The sequence below is a fragment of the Triturus cristatus genome, chromosome 12, assembly GCF_964204655.1.
Source record: "Triturus cristatus chromosome 12, aTriCri1.1, whole genome shotgun sequence".
Lineage (NCBI taxonomy): Eukaryota > Metazoa > Chordata > Amphibia > Caudata > Salamandridae > Triturus > Triturus cristatus.
The window spans coordinates 132,315,199-132,339,957 of NC_140595.1; the positions used below are offsets into that span (position 1 = coordinate 132,315,199).

The 24,759-nt window shown below is 53.3% G+C and overlaps 1 protein-coding gene across 1 annotated transcript in view; it reads left to right on the forward strand.

Annotated features, from left to right (window-relative positions):
• Window positions 1-24,378, forward strand: part of GLMP (glycosylated lysosomal membrane protein) — an 86,118-nt gene extending 61,740 nt beyond the window's left edge. The window contains exon 6 of the mRNA XM_085639438.1: window positions 20,684-24,378. Within this exon, the coding sequence (XP_085495564.1) occupies window positions 20,684-20,852 (169 nt within the window). The 3' untranslated portion in view covers window positions 20,853-24,378. The remainder of the gene's footprint in view (window positions 1-20,683) is intronic.
• Window positions 24,379-24,759: the final 381 nt, after the last annotated feature.

The window sequence follows — 24,759 nt, forward strand, 5'->3', positions numbered from 1 at the left end:
TGTTTGTCTTGTTAACAACCACAACAACAAAAAATGTTTGGAATAAGAAACATGATACCTTGTATATTCCCACTCATTTATTTATTTTAAGAGCACTGTTATGATTATTTCTATTGGCACGATCTCATTTTGTGTACACCATTGAAGTACTTTTTAAATTAGAACAAGTCAAGTCATTGACGTTTGGAGAAACCATTTTTGTTTTCTAGCTGAACATTATTAGATTGATGGTCTTGGGGATAACTTTTTTATGATAGATTTTGGGCCGTCCACGGAGCTGGTCCTGAGGCCGACACTTCCGGCACAGCTGGGGCCGCCATCCCCTTTGATATGCCTGATTACGACAGGGAGCCGAAGAGACGGCGTCTGACGCAGACTCTGGCACCGATTGAGCCAGGCCGGAGCCTGAGCATTATTTTTATGGGCTAGGGCACGAGGAGGAATGAAAGGGGTCGCTGGACCCTGAAGAATACCAGCTTTGTGAGACTTAGGACTGGTGTGAGGATCTGGCATGCTTTTTTTCCCCTCTTGTGGCTACGGAGGAGGGAAGCTTCATTAGCAATGGTGGTGAGGAGGGCAGCAGAAGTCCTGGACCTCAGCTTGTCCTCGCTGGCAGTCAAGACGAATGTCTTGACCGAAGTGCTTCAGCCGGGAGTGTCCCGATCAGAACCGCTTCTGCCTTTTTAATGAGGCACTTACTGGTGTCCTGCTTGGGACTTGGTCCAAGTCCAAGACAGGGGCTTATGTTAACAGGACGATTGCCCACCACCACTGCCCTGAACCTGGGGACCCAAACTTGTTCACCCAACACCCCACCCTAGTGAGCTTGGTGATCCAAGCTACCACCTCCCACATAAATCCTGGCACATTCCCAACCACACTGATGGATCGGGAATCCAAGAGGCTGGATAGCTCTGGCAAGAAAATGTTTTCTTCCACCATCCTGGCACTGTGGTCCATGAATACCTCAGACCTTTTGGGCTGCTATTCCCATGCTCTGATGTCCAAGCATCACTTATGGACATGCCCTTTGATGGCTCCCACCTCTTCTGAGACGAAGCAGATTCAGTGGTGGACTGCTTTAAGGACAGCAGGGCTACAGCCAGGTCCTAAGTCCTTTCCATGGCCCCTCACCAACACCAATCTGCTTTTCACTCCTTTTGTGGCCATGTAAGGGGCTTTGAGCTAAGCCTGTACCCGCCCAGCTACTTGGTGCACAAGCTTCTCAGCCTCTACGCAGCCAAGGACATGGTGCCGACCGGCTCCGTGGGTTGAGCACCCAGCTGTCGGGTTAGTCCACAACCACCTCGTCAGCCGCAGCCTCCAATCCATCCTAATCTGCCCTATTACCATCATGGGCACCCAGTGGACGGCAGGATTCGCCATCGCCTTCCCAACTGGAAGTTCATAACATCGGACAGGTGAGTTTCACAGACTGTCCGAAGGGGCTACTCTCCCCCTTCATGTCTACCCCTCCCAACATGGCACCTACTTGCTACAGGAGATGGAGGACCACCTATCCTTTCTCCGCCAGGAAGTGACGGCTCTCTTGGCCAAGGGAGCCAGTGAGAGAGTGCTGACGTCAGAAGTGGGTCGTGGTTGCTGTTCACGCTACTTTTTGGTGCCCAAGAAGGACGGAGGTGTTCGTCCTGTCCTTGACTTGTGCTCTCTCAATTTTTTCCTCAAAAAGAAGTTCAAAATGGGCACTCTTGCTCAGGTCCTGCTTGCCCTGGACCCAGGAGACTGGATGGTAGATTTGGGCTTACAGGATGCGTTTTTTCACATCCCCGTCCTGCCCATCCACAGACGTTAGTTACTTGCAGTTCACGGTAAATAACAAGCACCTTCAGTTTGACGTGCTCCCCTTTGGCCTTAGCAGCATTCCTTGGGTGTTCACTTAGGTGATGGCGGTGGTTGCAACTCGTCTGCGTAGAGCATGGTTGCCAGTATTCCCCTTTCTCAACGACTGGCTGTTGAAGGTCGACTCGCCCAAACTGTTGTCTCCCACCTCCAGACTATGACGGACTTCCTGCATTCGCTGTGGTTCACTATCAACGTATCTAAGTCAGACCTGACTCCTCAGACGCTTCCTTTCATTGGGCTATTCTGGACACGGTGCTGTTTCAGGCCCATCCTCCTGAACGGCAAGTCCAGGATATTCAGGCTACAATACCGATGTTTCAACCTCTATCTTGCATTTTTAGGTCTCGCCTGAGCCAGCGCTTATAGCGCTGCTCTGGCGAGAGTTTTAGTAAGCGGGTTTTGGAAGTGCTAACCTAGTGGCTTTTTTCAGGCCTCCACCTTGAGTTCGCGATGTCGTGCACGCGCACAGCTGCTATCCTGGTTTCTAGCATTCCTTTCCTCGCATGGCCAGCTGTCCTCCCCCTCTCTCACCCGCTCCTCCCCCTCCCTTACTGCACGGAAGAGTTTAGTGAGATGCTAAGTTCCCCTCTTACTTCTCTTCCTCACGCAAGCAAGCAAAAAGCGCTGGTCAATCACTTTACATGGTACCATAGTACCTTTATTTAGTTACTATTTTACTTTTATTTACAGACTCTAATCGTAATTCTTTTTAAATAAATTACGCTTGTCCATGCAACGTTTAGCATGAATGAAGCACTTTAGCAGGCATTTCTTTCCTCGCATGGCTGGCTTTCCTCCCCCTCTCTCACCCGCTCCTCCCCCTCCCTTACTGCACGGAAGAGTTTTGTGAGATGCTAAGTTCCCCTCTTACTTCTCTTCCTCACGCAAGCAAGCAAAAAGCGCTGTTCAATCACTTTACATGGTACCATAGTACCTTTATTTAGTTACTATTTTTCTTTTATTTACAGACTCTAATCGTAATTCTTTTTAAATAAATTACGCTTGTTTTCAATTACACTGGGGTGATTAAGTGATTTGCCCAAGATCACGGCATAGCGAGCCAACGCCGAGAGTTGAACCCAGTTCCAGGGTCAGCAGCTCTACCTTAGACGTGCACTCGTTGTGTTGACCCACTAGCCCCTGACCTGCTTGCCGCCATGGTTTTTAACAAGCCCCCCTGCTTTTAAAACACCACCTCATCCTGCTCCCTGCAGTGGCATAACAAAATTTGAGCCCCCCCTTCCAAACTACGGGGTCAGTGGGGGCTTATTTTCCTATCGTGTCAGCGCGTTAGGTTTCACTTTCACCGCCGCTAGTCATCCAGTAACCATCACAAGGGACGCGCATGGGTTCTCATTCCAGCCGCTCCATTTTAAATCTGCATTCCTTGGTCCCTCCCGACGTACGCAGCCGGGACAGGGGTTTAACAATCTGCGCAATGCAGAGAGCTTGTTGTTTACAGACAACACCCCAGCTGCTTTTGACCCACCACGTCCTTCTCCCTGCTCTGTTGTTTTACCCACCCCCCTGCTTCAGCCAGGCTGCGCTTGTTCTTTTTAAGTCTCCGCGCTCAGAAGGTGAGTGTTTCAGCTTGTGTGCGCGTGTTCTTGTGAACATGTGAGTGGTAGCATAGCGACTCCTACAGAAGGAGCACATAAGGGTGGCCTATCTTAGCATAGCTGCCCCTGGCTGCGTGCTCTCAGTGGGGCAGAACTGCTCCAGTGACAGGGGAGCAACTTTTAAGTTACTACCCTCAGTTGCATAACTCAAAATGATGGGGCTCCCCTGCAAATTCCAATGACGGACCCCATAAACTTCTGTATCCCACCCAGTGCTACATGTAGTAAAACGTGTAAGTGTTAAGCACCCAGAATAATGTACTGCATGGCTAAAAACTTATATGGTCCCAAAGGCGAGACCTATTGGCTATGCCTCCGTCCGTAGGAAAGTCACTACGAGCGCTGATGTATTCTTTTTGTAAATCAGACAGACCCAATGTCCGCGTATTTCCTTCCTACATGGACACCCTAATGGTTAGCAGGAGTTTATCCCAGCGAGTACGATTCAGGAAGTGCGAGTCTCGGGTTTCGTGAGGACCGCTGGGGGTCCAATTGAAAACGGTGTAATGATGGTGACGTGTCCGGGAGGACGTCGGGCTTACACATTTTTAATGATTCACACACGACTGTCATGACATAATTCTTCATGTCTGATAACCCAAGCACTTCCACATAGAAATGATCAGAACAGAACATCAAGGCACAGTTCCCTGAGTCAGCCACGGCATTCAATAAACTGTGTTTTATTTCAGGCAGGAGTCGGTAGGGCAGTAAGGCTGGCAGGCACCCTTGTACAAGCAGACAAAATGGACACCCACTCTGCTAGTGGGCTATAAAAATAAAACCATAACTGCAGTTCAGGTGTCGCCTAAGACTCCTGCTACCCGGTGCCACTGCACCTGATGCACCAAATATAGCTCCGCCCCGGCACGTAAGCACTCTCTCTCTAAATCTCACTCTTTAAATTTCTCTGTCTAAATCTCTCTCTCTCTAAATCTCTCTCTCTCTCTCTCTCCCTCTCCCTAAATCTTTCTAAATATCTCTCTAAACCTCTCTCTCTAAGCCTCTCTCTCTAAATCTATTGCTCTCTAAATCTATTGCTCTCTAAATCTCTCTCTAAATCTCGCTCTCATTCTAAATCTCTTTCTAAATCTCTCTCGCTCTCTCGCTCTCTCTCTCGCGCTCTCTCGCTCTCTCGCTCTCTCTCTCTCTCGCGCTCTCTCGCTCTCTCTCTCTCGCTCGCTCTCTCTCTCGCTCTCTCTCTCTCGCTCTCTCTCTCGCTCTCTCGCTCTCTCTCTCGCTCTCTCTCTCGCTCTCTCTCGCTCTCTCTCGCTCTCTCGCTCTCTTTCTCTCACACTCTTTCTCACGCTCTCGCTCTCTTTCTCTCACGCTCTCGCTCTTTCTCTCACGCTCTCGCTCTTTCTCTCACGCTCTCGCTCTCTTTCTCTCACGCTCTCTCTCTTTCTCTCACGCTCTCGCTCTCTTTCTCTCACGCTCTCGCTCTCTTTCTCTCACGCTCTCGCTCTCTTTCGCTCTCGCTCTCGCTCTCTTTCGCTCTCGCTCTCTTTCTCTCACGCTCTCGCTCTCTTTCTCTCTCGCTCTCTTTCTCTCACGCTCTCGCTCTCTTTCTCTCACGCTCTCGCTCTCTTTCTCTCTCGCTCTCGCTCTCTTTCTCTCACACTCTCGCTCTTTCTCTCACACTCTCGCTCTCTTTCTCTCACGCTCTCGCTCTCTTTCTCTCACGCTCTCGCTCTCTTTCTCTCACGCTCTCGCTCTCTTTCTCTCACGCTCTCGCTCTCTTTCTCTCTCGCTCTCGCTCTCTTTCTCTCACGCTCTCGCTCTCTTTCTCTCACGCTCTCGCTCTCTTTCTCTCACGCTCTCGCTCTCTTTCTCTCTCGCTCTCGCTCTCTTTCTCTCTCGCTCTCGCTCTCTTTCTCGCTCTCGCTCTCGCTCTCTTTCTCGCTCTCGCTCTCTTTCTCTCTCGCTCTCGCTCTCTTTCTCTCTCGCTCTCGCTCTCTTTCTCTCTCGCTCTCGCTCTCTTTCTCTCTCGCTCTCGCTCTCGCTATCTTTCTCTCACACTCTCGCTCTCTTTCTCTTTCTCTCACACTCTCGCTCTCTTTCTCTCACACTCTCGCTCTCGCTCTCTTTCTCACACTCTCGCTCTCGCTCTCTTTCTCTCACACTCTCGCTCTTGCTCTTTCTCTCACACTCTCGCTCTCTTTCTCTCACGCTCTCGCTCTCTTTCTCTCACTCTCGCTCTCGCTCTCTTTCTCACACTCTCGCTCTCGCTCTCTTTCTCTCACACTCTTGCTCTCTTTCTCTCACACTCTTGCTCTCTTTCTCTCACACTCTCGCTCTCTTTCTCTCACACTCTCGCTCTCTTTCTCTCACTCTTTCTCTCACTCTCTTTCTCTCACTCTCTTTCTCTCACTCTGATCGGTTGACATGCTAGCTGTCTATTTGGGAGTAGGACGTAGCTGATACTCAACAGTTACTATGTAAACAAGCATTGGCATAGCCAATATGTCTCTCTTTTGGGACCTTATAAGTGTTTACCCATGCAACAGTTGATGTTGTTGCACCAAGGATATTGTGCTGCATAACTAAATACTTATAAGGTCCCAAAAGCGAGACCTATTGGCTATGCCAACGCTTGTTGTGAGAATGACTCTGAGGCTGCTAGGCGTCATGGCCTCCTGCATCCTGCTTGTGACACATGCCCATTGACATATGCGGGCTCTGCAGTGGGACCTGAAGTTCCATGGGCGCAGCATCAGGGGAATCTCTCCGACCTGGTTCATATCTCAGAGGCAATTGTAAAGGATCTGCAGTGGTGGTTAACAAACCACAATTGGGTCAGGTGACTGACCACTATCCCTTCCCCAACCAGATCTGACTGTAGTGACAGATGTCACTCCTGGGATGGGGCGGCTGGGAGCGGTCGAGATCAGAGGCCTTTGGTCTCCGGTGTAATCCGGACTCCAAATCAACCTGTTAGAGCTCCAAGTGATATGGCTGGAATCGAAAGCCTTTCTTCCTTCAACAAGGGAAGGCTAGTGCAGGTGTTCATGGACCGCACCACTGCCACGTGGCACTGCAACAAAAAGAGCGGGGTGGGGTTGCGGATCCTTTATCAAGCGGCCCTGCATGTCTGGACATGGCTGGAACATCAGGGCATTTTCCTGGTGGCTCAACATCTGGTGGACTTTCTGAATGTCAGAGCAGCTGCCTAGTGGATCATGGATGGCATCTTCAACCGGAGGTTGTGCAATGTCTCTTTCACTAGTGGGGATATCTTTGGTCAAATCTATTCGCCACCACCCAGAACATGAAATGTCAGTAGTTCTGCGTGCTGGAGTTTCCAAGACAGCTTTCGCCCAGAGACGTCTTTTTATCTCGAGTGGAGCTCCGGCCTCCTGTGTGACTTTCTGCCCATCCCACTCCTGCCCAGAGTCCTTAAGATGATCAGGAATGACCGGCCTCATCCTTGTGCTTACAGACTTGGCACGGAGAGTCTGGTATTTCGAGCTGTTGAGCTTGACCATCGGTCCTCCGGTCAGGTAGCCCCTTCGGGAGGATCAGCAGTGGAGGGTTCTAAACCCAAACCTGTAAACGCTCTGCCTTCTTGCATCGAGATTGAGCGGTGACAGTTGACAGCTTCCTCCCGAAGTCTGTAACGCTATCTTGGCAGCCAGGCTTCCCTTCACCAAGACGGTAAACACCAGTCGTTGGGGAAAATTTGTGGCATGGTGTACAGAAAGACAGATAGATCCCCTTTCTGCCCCCCTTTCTCATGTTCTCCTTTTCATCCTTTTTCTTGCCCAGCAGGACTCTGCTCTGGGCACTCTGAGCAGGCCTCGAAAAATCATAAAAATGTTACTAGACCTGCAGGTCTACTGACTTAAATAATCTACTTGACCTTTTGTAATGTTCTTGACCCATAAACTGGTTTCAAATGATGTAATCGTGGGCAAATATTTTAATTCATTGAGCCTCCATTTTTTTCATTATCTCATATGAGAGCACCATCAGATGTGCGAGTTCAGCATGTCTGCTGTACAAAAAACTCTTTTGTTTGATTTAATAGACTAAACTTTTTTTCCATATATAATAAAAATCTAGCCACATATAGGATACACATGACCCCTGACTTGCCTCTTAGTTCATTAACCGCATTGTCATCAGGGTGGGGGCAGGATTGTTTTATGTTTAAAACTCACTTTTAAATACATAACTGAAGCATGAAGTGGTAGCACACTGTCATTTGTAATCAGAATATTTTACATTGAAATGGCTACAAACATTCATACTGACATGCAGCTTTACTGATAAAACTATATAGTGTACAAACAATAATGTTTGGAAATAGTTTCTGCAAATATGTGTCATGTGCACATCGCCAAGTAAAGTGTTCTGGCTTGTGTTCTGGTTTGTTTTGCTCCTATTCAACTCGTCACAAATCTTAATTACAAAAAAAGTGTGCTATTGTAATTCCTGATATATTTTGAAATATTTGTAATATTAATATTGATTTACAGGCTATTTATATAAATGTTATGTGTTATAGAATAACTGACCTCTTCAGACAGCACACTTGACAAAAACCTCTAACTCTAATAAGAGAGAGAAAAATAAATTTAATTTTCCAAGCAACTATTAGTTAAAAGACAAACTGACATTTGACCTCAGACAGCAAATGTGTAAAGATTAAAAACAAGATTTAATGGCATCTTTATTGCTTATTCACTTTCTGAATAAACAGAACACCTGTTCCTTTCCAGCCTAACCTCACTCACAAGATGGGGCTGGTAGGTGCTAAAAATAGCTCGACCTGATAAAATTGGGTAAGTAGATTTTTCGAGGCTACTTCATCTTTTATGTGGTTGCCTGATCAGCCATCCCTCTTCAAATCTCCTATTGCAAGTAGGTTTCTGAAAGGTTTACATTTGTTTCCACCTCCTCCCTTTATTATGCCCCTGTGGGACTTCAATCTCATTGTCACTTTCCTTGTGTGTGCTCCCTTTAAGCCCCTGCACAATTGTCCACTCAGGCTCTTTACGATCAAGACAGCCTTTCTCGTGGCTGTAACATCTGCACGGAGGGTCAGAGAACCATCTCATGATGGATCATTCTCTGTATCAAAATCGGCTGTGCATTGGCTAAGAAACAACCCACTGAGGGTTTGCATTCTCATTCCACCAGAGCTAAAGCTGCTACCACTGTGTTAGCACATAGAGTTCCAAACCTGGACATCTGCCAAATAGCAACAAGGGCTTCCCTGCACACGTTTACCAAGCACGACTGCCTGCACAGACCGGTCAGTAGGGATGGGCATTTTGCCCGTTTGGTCCTGCAGAACTGCCTTGTGTGAAATTGGCCCGCAGACCCACCTCTGGGCAGGTATTGCTTGGGTATCTATTCTCAGGTAAGGAGTCTGCAGCTAGAAGTCTCTATCAGATGAACAAGTTACTTACCTTCGGTAAGGCCTTATCTGGTAGAGACTCTATCTAGACACAGATTTGTTACTGACCCACTCATCCTCCCCGCTCTCCAAACGGATTCCTAGGGACAGGGCTTTCTCCTTTCAGCAACCTGGTATTCCACACCAGTGGACAGTGTACTTTGTGGCTCCATGCTTCTGCCGTGGAAAGTCGCAAAAAGTAACAGACATCAGTGCGCTGGGTTGGCACCTCTATAGGCACCGTGCACGTCACTTCCGGCGCAGCAGACAACGCCCCCTACCGCCACGCATGGGTACTGCACAAAAATTTTCAGATCCAAGTCTGACGTCTGAGGATTATTCAAAGGTAACAATCTAGATCGAGACTCTACTAGATAAGACTTTACCGAAGGTAAGTAACTTGTTCTTCTGCTCTCCATTGTTAAGGACTTTGCCTATAGATAGAAACTGAGTTTAAAAGAAATCTAAAATTCATTTTATGTTGACTTTGACTCCTACTTCGAAGCCTGTACCCCAGTATTAAAACTAGACGCCATTCCCTCTGCTATTTGCTACAAAAATATTCCTTGGAGTCCATTTTTAGGTCTTACCTAGACAGTGCAAGTGTTGCCTCTTCAAACCTTTTTATTTTCTAACATTGGGCTTAGAGGCCCCAATTGGTTGACTTCACTGTAATTTGATTGCTTCTTATTGGTCAGTTGCTTGTAGTCTTCATTCCTCTCCACATGGTTTTCCCTCCTGCTAGCTTGGACACATTACTTGTTCATCTGCTTCTCTTTATTTTAGGCACTACTTTTTCTTTGTGTTTCAGCACTCTACCAGAGTGTATCTTTACCAGCTGGCTACCTCATGTACTTCTCCACACTCGGTGTGCTTCATGCCCTTCCTCCCCGACTCGTATGTGTTGCTTGCCCCATCTCTCATTCCTCCCTCACTTGTGTTTCTTGCGCCCATACCTCATCTAAGTTGCTTTCCCCACCCACCTACCCTCCTTGCCTCATCTGTGTTGCTTACCCCCACCCACCTACCCTCCCTGCCTCATCTGTGTTGCTTCCCAAAACCCATGCACCCTCCCGGTTTCATCTGTGTTGCTTCCTCCCACCATCCCTGCTCTATCCGTGTTGCTTCTCCCCAAGCCTCATCTGTGTTCCTTCCAAGCCTACCTCATCTGTATTGCTTCTATGCCTGCCTTATCTATGTTGATTCCGTCCACCCACCCTCCCAAGTGTCATCTGTGTTGCTTTCCCCATGACTCACCTGTGTTGCTTCAAACCCCCCACAACCCTCTCTGCCTCATCTGTTTTGCTACCCCCCCACTCACTGCCCTATCTGTGTTGGCTCAATTATGCCTTATCTGTGTTGGCTCATCCCTGCCTCATCCATGTTGCTTCCCTCCTTTAACCCCCACCTTTCCTCCTCTGTGTTGCTTAACCCACCCACTGACACTCCCAGCCTCATCTATGTTGCTTCCACCCACCCACCTGCCCTCCTGTGTTGCTTTTCCCACCCACCGACACTCCCAGCCTCATCTATGTTGCTTCCATTCACTCTCTCTCCCTCATATGTGTTGCTTCACCCACCCATTCCCCACCTTTTCTGTGTTGTTTCAATCATTCCTCCTCTGTGTTAGTTCATCCCTGTCTCATCTGTGTTGCTTCCCTCCCAAGCCTCTTCTATGTTGCTTTCCCCCACCCACCATTGCTCCTAGCGTCATGTGTTGCTCCTACCCTCCCTCTCTGTCTTATGCGGAGCTTCCCCACCAACCTCCCTCACTGTCTCTTGTATTGCTTCCCCTACCCACCATTCTTGTCTCATCTAGGTTGCTTCCCCTAAGGCCTTATCTGTGTTGCTTCATTCACCCACGTGTTGGTTCCCCCACCCACCCTGCCTCTTCTGTGTTGGTTCCCCTACTGCCTCATATGTGTTGCCTACCTGCCCCCCACCCTCTCTGCCTCATCTGTGATGCTTCCCCCACCCACATTCGGCTTCATCTGTGTTGTTTTTCCCCACTCACCCACCCAACCTCCCTGCGTCATCTGTGTTGTTTCTCCCCAGGCATCATCTGTGTTGCTTCTTCCCAACCAAGCGTCATCTGTGTTGCTTAGCCCCACTCACCCTCCCTGCTTCATCTGTGTTGCATCTCCCCACCCACCCTCCCTGTGTCATATGTTGCTTCTGCCCACCCACCCTGCGTCATCTGTGTTGCTACTGACCTCCCACCCTTGCTCCCTCATCCATGTTGCTTCTATACGCCTCATCTGTGTTGCTTCAATCCTGCTTTATCTGTGTTGCTTCCTGCAAGCCTTATCTGTGTTGATTTTCCCACCCACCACCCTCCCTGCCTCATCTGTGTTGCTTCCCCCATCCATCCGCCATCCCAGTCTCATCTGTGTTGCTTCATCCTGCCTCATCTGTATTGCCTTCCCACCTCATCTGTGTTGCTTCCTTACGCAACACCTCATCTGTATTGATTTCCCCCCATCCACCCTCCACACCTCATCTGTGCTGCTTCCATCCCAGCCTCAACTGTGGTGCTTTCTTCAACCAACCTCCCACCCGCCTCATCTGTGTTGCTTCCCCACCCTCTCCCCGCCTTATCTGTGTTGCTTCCCCCCACCCTCCTGCCCCAATCGGTGTTGCTTCCCCCCACCCTCCCGCCCCAATCGGTGTTGCTTCCCCCCACCCTCCCGCCCCAATCGCACCCTCCCACCCCAATCGGTGTTGCTTCCCCCCACCCCAATCAGTGTTGCTCCCCCCCCACCCTCCCGCCCCATCGGTGTTGCTCCCCCCCCACCCTCCCACCCCATCGGTGTTGCTCCCCCCCCACCCTCCCACCCCATCGGTGTTGCTCCCCCCCCACCCTCCCACCCCATCGGTGTTGCTCCCCCCCCACCCTCCCGCCCCATCGGTGTTGCTCCCCCCCCACCCTCCCGCCCCATCGGTGTTGCTCCCCCCCACCCTCCCGCCCCATCGGTGTTGCTCCCCCCCACCCTCCCGCCCCATCGGTGTTGCTCCCCCCCACCCTCCCGCCCCATCGGTGTTGCTCCCCCCCACCCTCCCGCCCCATCGGTGTTGCTCCCCCCCACCCTCCCGCCCCATCGGTGTTGCTCCCCCCCACCCTCCCGCCCCATTGGTGTTGCTCCCCCCCCACCCTCCCGCCCCATCGGTGTTGCTCCCCCCCCACCCTCCCGCCCCATCGGTGTTGCTCCCCCTCCACCCTCCCGCCCCATCGGTGTTGCTCCCCCCCACCCTCCCGCCCCATCGGTGTTGCTCCCCCCCCACCCTCCCGCCCCATCGGTGTTGCTCCCCCCCCACCCTCCCGCCCCATCGGTGTTGCTCCCCCCCACCCTCCCGCCCCATCGGTGTTGCTCCCCCCCACCCTCCCGCCCCATCGGTGTTGCTCCCCCCCACCCTCCCGCCCCATCGGTGTTGCTCCCCCCCCACCCTCCCGCCCCATCGGTGTTGCTCCCCCCCCACCCTCCCGCCCCATCGGTGTTGCTTCTCCCCACCCTCCCGCCCCATCGGTGTTGCTTACAGCGCCTCATCTGCGTTGCTTCCCCCACCCACCCTCCCGCCTCATCTGCGTTGCTTCCCCCACCCACCCTCCCGCCTCATCTGCGTTGCTTCCCCCATGACCCTCCCCATCTGCGTTGCTTCCCCCACCCACCCTCCCCGCCTCATCTGCGTTGCTTCCCACCTTATCTGCGTTGCTTCCCACCTTATCTGCGTTGCTTCCCGCCTTATCTGCGTTGCTTCCCCCACCCTCCCCGCCTCATCTGCGTTGCTTCCCCCACCCACCCCGCCTCATCTGCGTTGCTTCCCTATCCACCCTCTCTGCCTCATCTGCGTTGCACCCACATACCCCACCTCCTCTGCGCTGCAAGCTCATGCCTCTTCTGTGTTGCATAGCCCAGCCACCTGTCCTCCCTGCTGCATCTTTGTTGCATGTCCCACCCTCCCTGACCTATCTGTGTTGCTTGTCCTACCTTCGCTGCCTCAACTGTGTCGCTTGCCCCGCCCACCCTCCCTGCCTCATCTGTGTTGTTTGCCCCACCCGCCCTGCCTCATCTGTGTTGCTTGCCCCACCCGCCCTCCCTGCCTCATCTGTGTTGCTTGCCCCGCCCGCCCTCCCTCATCTGTGTTAATTGCCCTGCCTCATCTGTGTTGCTTGACCCGAATCTGAATTGCTTCCATCCACCCTCCTGCCCTATCTGCGTTGCTTCCCCCCACCCTCCCGCCCCATCTGTATTGCTTCCCTCACCCTCCCGCCCCATCTGCGTTGCTTCCCCCACCCTCCCGCCCCATCTGCGTTGCTTCCCCCCACCCTCCCGCCCCATCTGCGTTGCTTCCCCCCACCCTCCCGCCCCATCTGCGTTGCTTCCCCCCACCCTCCCGCCCCATCTGCGTTGCTTCCCCCCACCCTCCCGCCCCATCTGCGTTGCTTCCCCCCACCCTCCCGCCCCATCTGCGTTGCTTCCCCCCACCCTCCCGCCCCATCTGCGTTGCTTCCCCCTCCCTCCCGCCCCATCTGCGTTGCTTCCCGCCACCCTCCCGCCCCATCTGCGTTGCTTCCCCCCACCCTCCCGCCCCATCTGCGTTGCTTCCCCCCACCCTCCCGCCCCATCTGCGTTGCTTCCCCCCACCCTCCCGCCCCATCTGCGTTGCTTCCCCCACCCTCCCGCCCCATCTGCGTTGCTTCCCCCCACCCTCCCGCCCCATCTGCGTTGCTTCCCCCCACCCTCCCGCCCCATCTGCGTTGCTTCCCCCTCCCTCCCGCCCCATCTGCGTTGCTTCCCCCTCCCTCCCGCCCCATCTGCGTTGCTTCCCGCCACCCTCCCGCCCCATCTGCGTTGCTTCCCCCCACCCTCCCTCCCCATCTGCGTTGCTTCCCCCCACCCTCCCTCCCCATCTGCGTTGCTTCCCCCCACCCTCCCTCCCCATCTGCGTTGCTTCTCCCACCCTCCCGCCCCATCTGCGTTGCTTCCCCCACCCTCCCGCCCCATCTGCGTTGCTTCCCCCACCCTCCCGCCCCATCCGCGTTGCTTCCCCCACCCTCCCGCCCCATCCGCGTTGCTTCCCCCACCCTCCCGCCCCATCCGCGTTGCTTCCCCCCACCCTCCCGCCCCATCCGCGTTGCTTCCCCCCCACCCTCCCGCCCCATCTGCGTTTCTTCCCCCACCCTCCCTGCCCCATCTGCGTTGCTTCCCCATCCACCCTTCCACCCTGTGTTATTTCCCCCCCCCTCCCCTCCCTGGCCCATCTACGTTGCTTCCCTCCTCCCTCCCACCCCATCTACGTTGGTTCCCTCCTCCCTCATGCCCCATCTACGTTGGTTCCCTCCTCCCTCATGCCCCATCTGCGTTACTTCCCCCACCCTCCCTCCCCATCGGTGTTGCTTCCCCCCACCCTCCCTCCCCATCGGTGTTGCTTCCCCCCACCCTCCCTCCCCATCGGTGTTGCTTCCCCCCACCCTCCCTCCCCATCGGTGTTGCTTCCCCCCCACCCACCCTCCCTGCCCCACCCGCGTTGCTTCCCCCACCCACCCACCCGCGTTGCTTCCCCCACCCACCCTCCCCATCTGCGTTGCATCCCCCACCCACCCTCCCCACCTCATCTGCGTTGCTTCCCCATCCACCCTCCCCATCTGCGTTACTTCACCCACCTTCCTGCCCCACCCGCCCCATCTGCGTTGCTTCACCCACCTTCCTGCCCCACCCGCCCCATCTGCGTTGCTTCCCCCCGCCCTCCTGCCCCATCTGCGTTGCTTCCCCCCGCCCTCCTGCCCCATCTGCGTTGCTTCCCCCCGCCCTCCTGCCCCATCTGCGTTGCTTCCCCCCGCCCTCCTGCCCCATCTGCGTTGCTTCCCCCCGCCCTCCCGCCCCATCTGCATTGCTTCCCCCCGCCCTCCCGCCCCATCTGCATTGCTTCCCCCCGCCCTCCCGCCCCATCTGCATTGCTTCCCCCACCGACCATCCCTGCCCCATCTGCATTGCTTCCCCCACCCACCCTCCCCACCTCATCTGAGTTGCTTACCCCACCCACCCTCCCCACCTCATCTGAGTTGCTTACCCCACCCACCCTCCCCACCTCATCTGCGTTGCTTCCCCCACCCACCCTCCCCACCTCATCTGCGTTGCTTCCCCCACCCACGCTCCCCACCTCATCTGCATGGCTTCCCCCACCCACCCACCCTCCCCACCTCATCTGCGTTGCTTCCCCCATCCACCCTCCCCGCCCCATCTGCGTTGCTTCCCCCCACCCTCCCGTCCGCGTTGCTTCCCCCCACCCTCCCGCCCCATCTGCGCTGTTTCCCCCCACCCTTCTGCGCTGCTTCCCCCCACCCTCCCGCCCCATCTGCGCTGCTTCCCCCCACCCTCCCGCCCCATCTGCGCTGCTTCCCCCCACCCTCCCGCCCCATCTGCGCTGCTTCCCCCCCACCCTCCCGCCCCATCTGCGCTGCTTCCCCCCACCCTCCCGCCCCATCTGCGCTGCTTCCTCCCGCCCCATCTGCGCTGCTTCCCCCCACCCTCCCGCCCCATCTGCGCTGCTTCCGCCCACCCTCCCGCCCCATCTGCGCTGCTTCCCCCACCCTCCCGCCCCATCTGCGCTGCTTCCCCCACCCTCCCGCCCCATCTGCGTTGCTTCCCCCACCCTCCCGCCCCATCTGCGTTGCTTCCCCCACCCTCCCGCCCCATCTGCGTTGCTTCCCCCACCCTCCCGCCCCATCTGCGTTGCTTCCCCCACCCTCCCGCCCCATCTGCGTTGCTTCCCCCCACCCTCCCGCCCCATCTGCGTTGCTTCCCCCCACCCTCCCGCCCCATCTGCGTTGCTTCCCCCCACCCTCCCGCCCCATCTGCGTTGCTTCCCCCACCCTCCCGCCCCATCTGCGTTGCTTCCCCCCCACCCTCCCGCCCCATCTGCGTTGCTTCCCCCCCACCCTCCCGCCCCATCTGCGTTGCTTCCCCCCCACCCTCCCGCCCCATCTGCGTTGCTTCCCCCCACCCTCCCGACCCATCTGCGTTGCTTCCCCCCACCCTCCCACCACATCTGCGTTGCTTCCCCCCACCCTCCCGCCCCATCTGCGTTGCTTCCCCCCACCCTCCCGCCCCATCTGCGTTGCTTCCCCCCACCCTCCCACCACATCTGCGTTGCTTCATCCCTCCCTCCCCCATCTGCATTGCTTCCTCCCTCCCTCCCTGCCCCATCTGCGTTGCTTCCTCCACCCACCCTCCCCACCCCATCTGCATTGCTTCTAACACCCACTCTCCCCACCCCATCTGCGTTGCTTCCCCCACTCACCCCGCCTCCTCTGCATTGCTTCCCTCACTCACCACGCCTCATCTGCATTGCATGCCTCAGCCACCTATCCTCCCTGCTGCATCTGTGTTGCCTCCCCCACCCTCCCGCCACATCTGTGTTGCCTCCCCCACCCTCCCGCCACATCTGTGTTGCTTCCCCCTCCCTCCATCCCTCCCCATCTACGTTGCTTCCCTCCTCCCTCCCTCCCCGTCTACGTTGCTTCCCCCACCCACCCACCCTGCCCCGTCTGCGTTGCTTCCCCCCACCCTCCCGCCCCATTTGTGTTGCTTCCCCCCACCCTCCCGCCCCATTTGTGTTGCTTCCCCCCACCCTCCCGCCCCATCTGTGTTGCTTCCCCCCTCCCTCCATCCCTCAATCCCTCACCATCTACGTTGCTTCCCTCCTCCCTCCATCCCGATCTGCGTTGCTTCCCCCACTCACCCACCCTGCCCCATCTGTGTTAATTCACCCACCCTGCCCCATCTGCGTTGCTTTCCCCACCAACCCTCCCTGCCCCATCTGCTTTGCTTCCCCACCCACCCTCCCCGCCTCATCTGCGTTGCTTCCCCCATCCACCCTCCCCGTCCCATCTGTGTTGCTTCATCCACCCACCCCGCCTCCTGTGCGCTGCATGCACATGCCTCTTTTGTGTTGCATACCCCAGTCACCTGTCCTCCCTGCTGCATCTCTGTTGCATGTCCCACCCTCACTGACCTATCTGTGTTGCATGTCCTACCTTCGCTGCCTAAACTGTGTTGCTTGCCCCGCCCACCCTCTCTGCCTCATCTGAGTTGCTCGCCCCACCCTCCCTGCCTCATCTGTGTTGCTTGCCCTAAATCTGCGTTGCTTCTCCCCCCCACCCTCCCGCCCCATCTGCGTTGCTTCTCCAGCCCACCCTCCCACCCCATCTGCGTTGCTTTCCCCTCACCCTCCCGCCCCATCTGCGTTGCTTTCCCCCACCCTCCCGCCCCATCTGCGTTGCTTCCTCCCCAACCTCCCGCCCCATCTGCGTTGCTTCCTCCCCACCCTCCCGCCCCATCTGCGTTGCTTCCTCCCCTCCCGCCCCATCTGCGTTGCTTCCCCCCACGCTCCCGCCCCATCTGTGTTGCTTCCCCCATCTGCGTTGCTTCCCCCCCACCCTCCCGCCCATCTGTTGCTTCCCCTCACCCTCCCGCCCCATCTGCGTTGCTTCCCCTCACCCTCCCGCCCCATCTGTGTTGCTTCCCCCCACCCTCCCGCCCCATCTGTGTTGCTTTCCCCCCACCCTCCCCATCTGTGTTGCTTCCCCCCACCCTCCCGCCCCATCTGCGTTGCTTCCCCCCACCCTCCCGCCCCATCTGCGTTGCTTCCCCCCACCCTCCCGCCCCATCTGCGTTGCTTCCCCTCACCCTCCCGCCCCATCTGCGTTGCTTCCCCCCACCCTCCCGCCCCATCTGCGTTGCTTCCCCCCACCCTCCCGCCCCATCTGCGTTGCTTCCCCCCACCCTCCCGCCCCATCTGCGTTGCTTCCCCCCCACCCACCAGCCCCATCTGCGTTGCTTCCCCCCCACCCTCCCGCCCCATCTACGTTGCCTTTCCCCCCACCCTCCCGCCCCATCTACGTTGCCTTCCCCCCCACCCTCCCGCCCCATCTACGTTGCCTTCCCTCCCACCCTCCCGCCCCATCTACGTTGCCTTCCCTCACCCTCCCGCTCCACCTGCATTGCTTCCCCCACCCTCCCGCCCCATCTGCGTTGCTTCCTGCACCCACCCTCCTGCCCCATCTGCGTTGCTTCCTGCACCCACCCTCCTGCCCCATCTGCGTTGCATCCCACCCTGCATTGCTTCCCCAACATCCGCGTTGCTTCTCCCCCACCCTCCCGCCCCATCTGCGTTGCTTCCCTCCCACCCTCCCGCCCCATCTGCGTTGCTTCCCTCACCCTCCCGCTCCACCTGCATTGCTTCCCCCACCCTCCCGCCCCATCTGCGTTGCTTCCTGCACCCACCCTCCTGCCCCATCTGCGTTGCTTCCTGCACCCACCCTCCTGCCCCATCTGCGTTGCATCCCACCCTGCATTGCTTCCCCAACATCCGCGTTGCTTCTCCCCCACCCTCCCGCCCCATCTGCGTTGCTTCCCTCCCACCCTCCCGCCCCATCTGCGTTGCTTCCCTCACCCTCCCGCTCCACCTGCATTGCTTCCTCCCACCCTCCCGCCCTATCTGCGTTGCCTCCCGCCCCCACCCTCCTGCCCCATCTGCATTGCTTCCTGCACCCACCCTCCTGCCCCATCTGCGTTGCATCCCGCTCCATCTGCGTTGCTTGGCCCCTCCCGATCTGCGTTGCTTCCCCCCTCCCTCCCGATCTGCGTTGTTTCCCCCCTCCCTCCCGATCTGCGTTGTTCCCCAATCCCTCCCGCCCCACATGCATTGCTTCCCCCTCTCCCGTCCCATCTGCGTTGCCTCCCCCCTCCCACCACATCTGCGTTGCTTCATCCCTCCCTCCCTGCCCCATCTGCATTGCTTCCTCCCTCCCTACCCCATCTGCGTTGCTTCCTCCACCCCCCCTCCCCAACCCATCTGCATTGCTTCTAACACCCACTCTCCCCACCCCATCTGCGTTGCTTCCCCCACTCACCCCGCCTCCTCTGCATTGCTTCCCTCTCACCACGCCTCATCTGCATTGCATGCCTCAGCCACCTATCCTCCCTGCTGCATCTGTGTTGCATGTCCCACCCTCCCTGACCCATCTGTGTTGCATGTCCCACCTTTGCTGCCTCAACTGTGTTGCTTGCCCCACCTGCCCTCCCTCATCTGTTTTGCTTGTCCCACCTGGTCTGCTTCATCTGTGTTAATTGCCCTGCCTCATCTGTGTCGTTTGCCCCACCCACCCGCCCTTCCTGCCTCATCTGTGTTGTTTGCCCCACCCACCCGCCCTTCCTGCCTCATCTGTGTTGTTTGCCCCACCCACCCGCCCTTCCTGCCTCATCTGTGTTGTTTGCCCCACCCACCCGCCCTTCCTGCCTCATCTGTGTTGTTTGCCCCACCCACCCGCCCTTCCTGCCTCATCTGTGTTGTTTGCCCCACCCACCCACCCGCCCTTCCTGCCTCATCTGTGTTGTTTGCCCCACCCACCCGCCCTTCCTGCCTCATGTGTCGTTTGCCCCACCCACCCGCCCTTCCTGCCTCATCTGTGTTGCTTGCCCCACCCACCCCCATCCTGCCTCATCTGTGTTGCTTGCCCCACCCACCCACCCACCCTGCCTCATCTGTTGCTTGCCCCACCCGCCCTTCCTGCCTCATGTGTTGCTTGCCCCACCCATCTCGCCTCATCTGTGTTGCTTGCAGCCTCATCTGTGTTGCTTGCACCAACGCCTCTGCTGTGTTGTTTGCGCCACCCACCCTGCCTCATCTGTGTTGCTTGCCCCACCCACCTGCCCTGCATCATCTGTGTGGCTCACCCCACTCACCCTCTCTGCCTTCCTCATCTGTGTGAATTTCCCTACTCGCCCAGCCTCCCTGCCTCATATCTGTGGCTTGTCCCACCCCCTCGCCCGCCCTCCCAGCGTCATCTGTGTGGCTTGCCCCATTCACCCGTCTGCCCTTCCTTTCTCATCTGTGTGGCTTCACCCACCCGTCCGCCCTTCCTGCCTCATCTGTGTGGCTTGCCCCTTGCACCCGCACGCCTTTCCTGCCTCATCTGTGCGGCTTGCCCCACCCACCTGCCCTTCCTGCCTCAGCTGTGTGGCTTGCCCCATGCACCCGCCCCCTGCATCATCTGTATGGCATGCCTCACTCCATGGCTAAAAACATTGACAAAACCAATATCTCTCATTCGTATGCAAATGGTATTGACTTTTCCTATGCTTGCTAAATAAGTGAACTGGCAAGGGCTTTAACCAGTGCTGCAAACGTTAGCATCCCCGGGTAGGACCGGTGTCCTAATGCAGGGTACAGTCTTAAAATGCTTGCATAACTAGTTAATTAAATCATTTCGAGCCGCGCCACTCCGTTTTGTGATACCCAGAGTCGAATTGGACGGTGCCCAAGGACAAGGATTGGCAGGGGAAAAATAACATTGACCTTATTATTTAATCTAAATTTCTTTTAATTCAATTTCCACTCCTAATTCTTGTGGTTGAGAACAGTATTCTTTAGAGGGGGCATTTCTTAAGATTTTGGAAGGAAGGTGAGTACCCCTGATGTGCAGAGAGCTGAAAAGGACAGTTCATTCAGATTTTAGAACAAACTCAGGAAAAGTTACAAAATGGATTCTTTGCCACCTTTTCACTCCTAAGATAATCCTGTTTCTTCTCGAATTCAATAAATACCCTCGTATAAGGTTAGAGTAAAAATGTAAGAGTTTCAGTTCTTTCAGTTTTGTTGAAGATTGTGCTTTATTCAGAACGCTTCTGTTCTCAGAATGCAGTGGAGACCTTTTCCAGTATGTCGGATCAATATTTTGTGCATGAACTTCTGCTGATGCCGCAGTTTTCTAATGGGTATGGGTTTTGCTTCTCTGCAGGTCAACTCTAGTAGGCGTTGGGTCCCCACCCGAGGAGTCCTTCTCCATCTTGGTCATCTGTATCATGGCAGTCGCCCTGGGGACACCGGTACTGCTGCTTCTGGCCGGAGGCCTTGTTGTGTTCATCTGGAAGAAAAAACACTACTCTGACTATGAGCCAATAAACTAAGCTGGTGTAAAGAAAGCCAAACCCCAAGACAAACAAGTCGCCTTTGCAAGCAGGGGCTAGAAATGGCTTTCAGAGGCGCAGGGGCCTTCATCTTGTTAGTATCCAAAAAAGGTGTTCAAGGTCTCAGCAGCTGAATCCATCGCCCTCGCCACATCACCGGTTTCCTATTGTATTGGTGTTTTACTCCAGTCTTAATTTGGTTTCTAAGCTCGTTGGCATTAAATCCATAAAGCCTCTCCTCTTCTCCAAGCACAAACGATACATGATGGATCTGTAACAAAGCCAAAAGGTGAAATGCTTATCTTCATAAAGTGAGAGCTAGAAAATGGACATGAAAGTGGATTGTTGAGTGCCTGGCACCAAGAGTGGCGTAGCCATCATCAGGATAAAAACTGTCCTCCGGTGGACAGTGAAAACCCTTTTTCTGTAGAGTTGTTTATTTGTTTGTTGCTAATTAAAGGAGCACCTTCTGTATCGGGGACAGAGGGTGATCTTGCGCGCGCAGCCTGCCTTAAAATGTTTCTTCCCCTCCCTGCAGTAAAGAACTCTGGATGAAAGTCCCACACTGCTTTATTAATACATTCATTCCTAGATTCACTAGTGGCCTTTAAGGTGTCTTGCAATGGTTGCACATGACCAGGATAAAATCCAGTGGCAATCCTCCTTGTTAAAAATGTATATATTTTCAATGTGTGCACATATAGGCTGCTCTTTTGTTTAGAGACTCCCAGCCCCAGGAGAAGCAGAAGGCAGTATGCCTCTGCTTGCCCACTTGGCTGCTGAGCACTGATTAACCGTTGTCCTTTGGGGGTCAAGGTGCAGACTGATTGGTCTTCCCTTTGAGCACAAGTGCATCATTTCTGCTGCATCTCATTGCATGTTGAACATTCTCTCTTCTCTGCTCCACGAAGCAGCAAAACAGTCTGCTGCTGCATATTCCTTTGCAATGTTCACCTCTGACGTAGCAACTCCTGTTTAGTCACAAAAGAAATATAGGGCAGCTTTTATTCATACTAGTGACTCTTTTGTTACATATTGGAATATCGGTTTTTATAAGGTGGGTGTTATCACCCTGTGTTTGGAATAAAGAAACCCATGTTTAATAATACAGTTGCAGTGAACACCGGCTTGCGGAAAGTAAGGTTTGTGGCTGCTCTCACTGTCCTGGTACTTTTTGCTTTGACACTTAAAACCCTGCATTTGCACTTATACCCCTTTGTTTACAATTTTGGGACAGCTGTAGTTTTGTATTTTTATGCGACTTGGCCTACGAGGAAATGGGCGAGGAAGTTTCTGAAGTTAAAACAGTGCACTCAAGTCATTCATATTCAGTAGCTATGCTGAGTGTTTACAGAAGCTCGACTTTCGGGAACATGCAGGGTGGTGAAGATAAGGTATTAGATTCAGGCTCCTATGCCTCAAGAGGGGACTGCCACTATAAATGACGTGCCTCCTGCTCATTTTAAAGGCATCCTTCCTTAGGAAACGGTTATAATCTAAACTAGCCTCAAAATTAGATTATTTTAATAAGAAAACTGCTGTTAAACCCTTTATGGTCAGGTCATGCTGAAGGTGCAATCCATCTTCATTGAGAAGCACCAAACAAATCTTGTTCTGGGGTCCAACTCCCAAGTGGCTGTAATTCGACAAAAGCTGCTTTGTTTTTGGTCGGCTAGCATTATTGCCCTGTGTGCAATATAATTTAGGGGCCCACAATATGCAGTACTTGGGAAGCTTGGACTAAAAATTTACTTGAGTGAAGGAAATAAAGATGACCTGGTAGGGGTCTTTCAGAGGTTCACATGATTTGAATATTCCCCCTTGTTTCCAGATTGTGCTCAATATTCTGTACTCATGAATTTTAGAAGGATTCCCACATTCTATGTAGATTTCTATCACTCCTAGCTAACTGCATAAATGACATGGACTGCCCTTTTCTTTCAACCAATGTACATTAACTATCTTTTTTTCTATTTCTGCAACCAGCACAACCTAACCAGGCTCCTTCTCATCTAATTCTTTTGTGCTTCTTCATGTCTGCACTGGGTATCCATTGTATTCAAGTTAAGAGTTGACAAGTGTAATTTGTTAATTCTATAGTCTTCATTATCAGGCTAAATTGTTGCATGACCTTAGAAGCATCCTGGTCTACAGGAAATTTCAAAGGTTTCTTCATTTTAGTAGGGCTGGAGCAGTATAGTTATTGTGCCAATCAATGTATAGCAAAGTGTAAAAAGATAGACGTGTAACAAATTGTGAATCTTCAGTTTAGCCACATTTCTGTAGGCCAAATGATTGGTTGAGAATGGGACTGTTTGAAAGATCTATTTTGTGAAGAGAGGCCTAGCATTGCTAGCATTCAGTGGGTTTTAGGATACACATGCGCACATCTTGGGGAGATAATTCTGATTGGTAAACCCATCAGTGAATCCAGTGCTTTTTTGGAGGATTCAACTATGTTGGATTTTGAGGCTAGGCAGCTGATTTATCCGGGGCAGAGTCTGAATAATTGTGTTTAATCATTGACTGTTCATGTTATTGTTCTAATAAAACATGGTATTATCGGTGGCAGTGTAGGCAACGCAGTCCACATTCCTCACGTTTTGTTTAGGATGTTTGTCATTAACATAGTGTTGATTGTTTATTTTCTTCAAAATATAAGTTATGTTTCTTATTGGGACCTTTTTTGACAGGGACTTGTCTCAGGTAGGATTTCATTGCATTTTCCTTAATACACTGGAGCTTCCTTAGAAAACAAGCTGTGAATGTCATTATGCACAACCCCAGCTCTCTTTGTACTTGTATGTATTTAACCAATGTTTTGATACTATCTGTCTGTACGCGCCTTATGTCTTTAAATGCCTGTGTCTTGTTTCTCAGCACACTCCTTAGTGTCCTGGGAAGACGCCTGTTGTCTATTTGCTTTAATCTCTCTTCTCACATGTTGAGCAGATCCCTTAATGTTCCAGCCCTCCCTTATTAGTACTGATCCCTTTCACATGTTTGAATTCTCTATAAGTATATACATTCCTCCTCTTCTCTGTACACCACTCTTTCTTCCCATGCCATTTTCTTTGCAGCCCCCTCAAGATTTGCATGCATCCCTACTCATTTAGCATAACCCAATTTATCTACAAACTTTAGAACAGGTCATCAGGGTCTGTGCATATTTTGTGACCAGTGGGTAGTACTGATGTAGTGAATTCCTTGGTAAGCATTAAATCAGTATTTTAAGAAACAGGTAAAATTGCCAAGAACTTAAAATTAAATATTTACAGAGGTGCCTTTATGTTCTGTTCTGTAATGTTTCTGTTTGAAGGCTAAAGGATAGAGGAGGCTGTACTACCAAGAATTGCCCTGGTTGCCAATCACAATGTTTGTTTTTATTGATTAAAAGGATTACTGATTTAAGTTTGTATACTAGCATTGGAAATCTCTTTGTATGTTAAAAAAATACAAATATCATTGGAAATCTCTTTGTATGTTACCAAAAATAAAAATAAAAACATGTTACACACATTCAAAACAGACTGTTATGTTGGGAGTCTGTTCTTATGGAGAGATGCAGAATCAGTTGACGTCTCATGTTTGTGTGTACATATACCATTATAGAACAGTCACAGGGAGTGGATGGCCATGATGCAGTCATTAGATAGGATATTTTCTAAGACGATATAAAGACTGAGACTGAAGCATGTGCTTTATGTTTTTCTTAATGAATGCAAGTTTGGATTGTGAATCTATTCTAGATTCACATGCTATGTGCCACCCTGTTATCTCATAGTTAGGCTAGGAAATCATCTTGTTGACTTGAGGACTTGGTGGAGTCAGCCTGACCACAAACCCAGAGAAGCCACACATGATGAATCTTCAGGCTGCCAGTCAAGCTTGTACGCGTTTTCTTCAG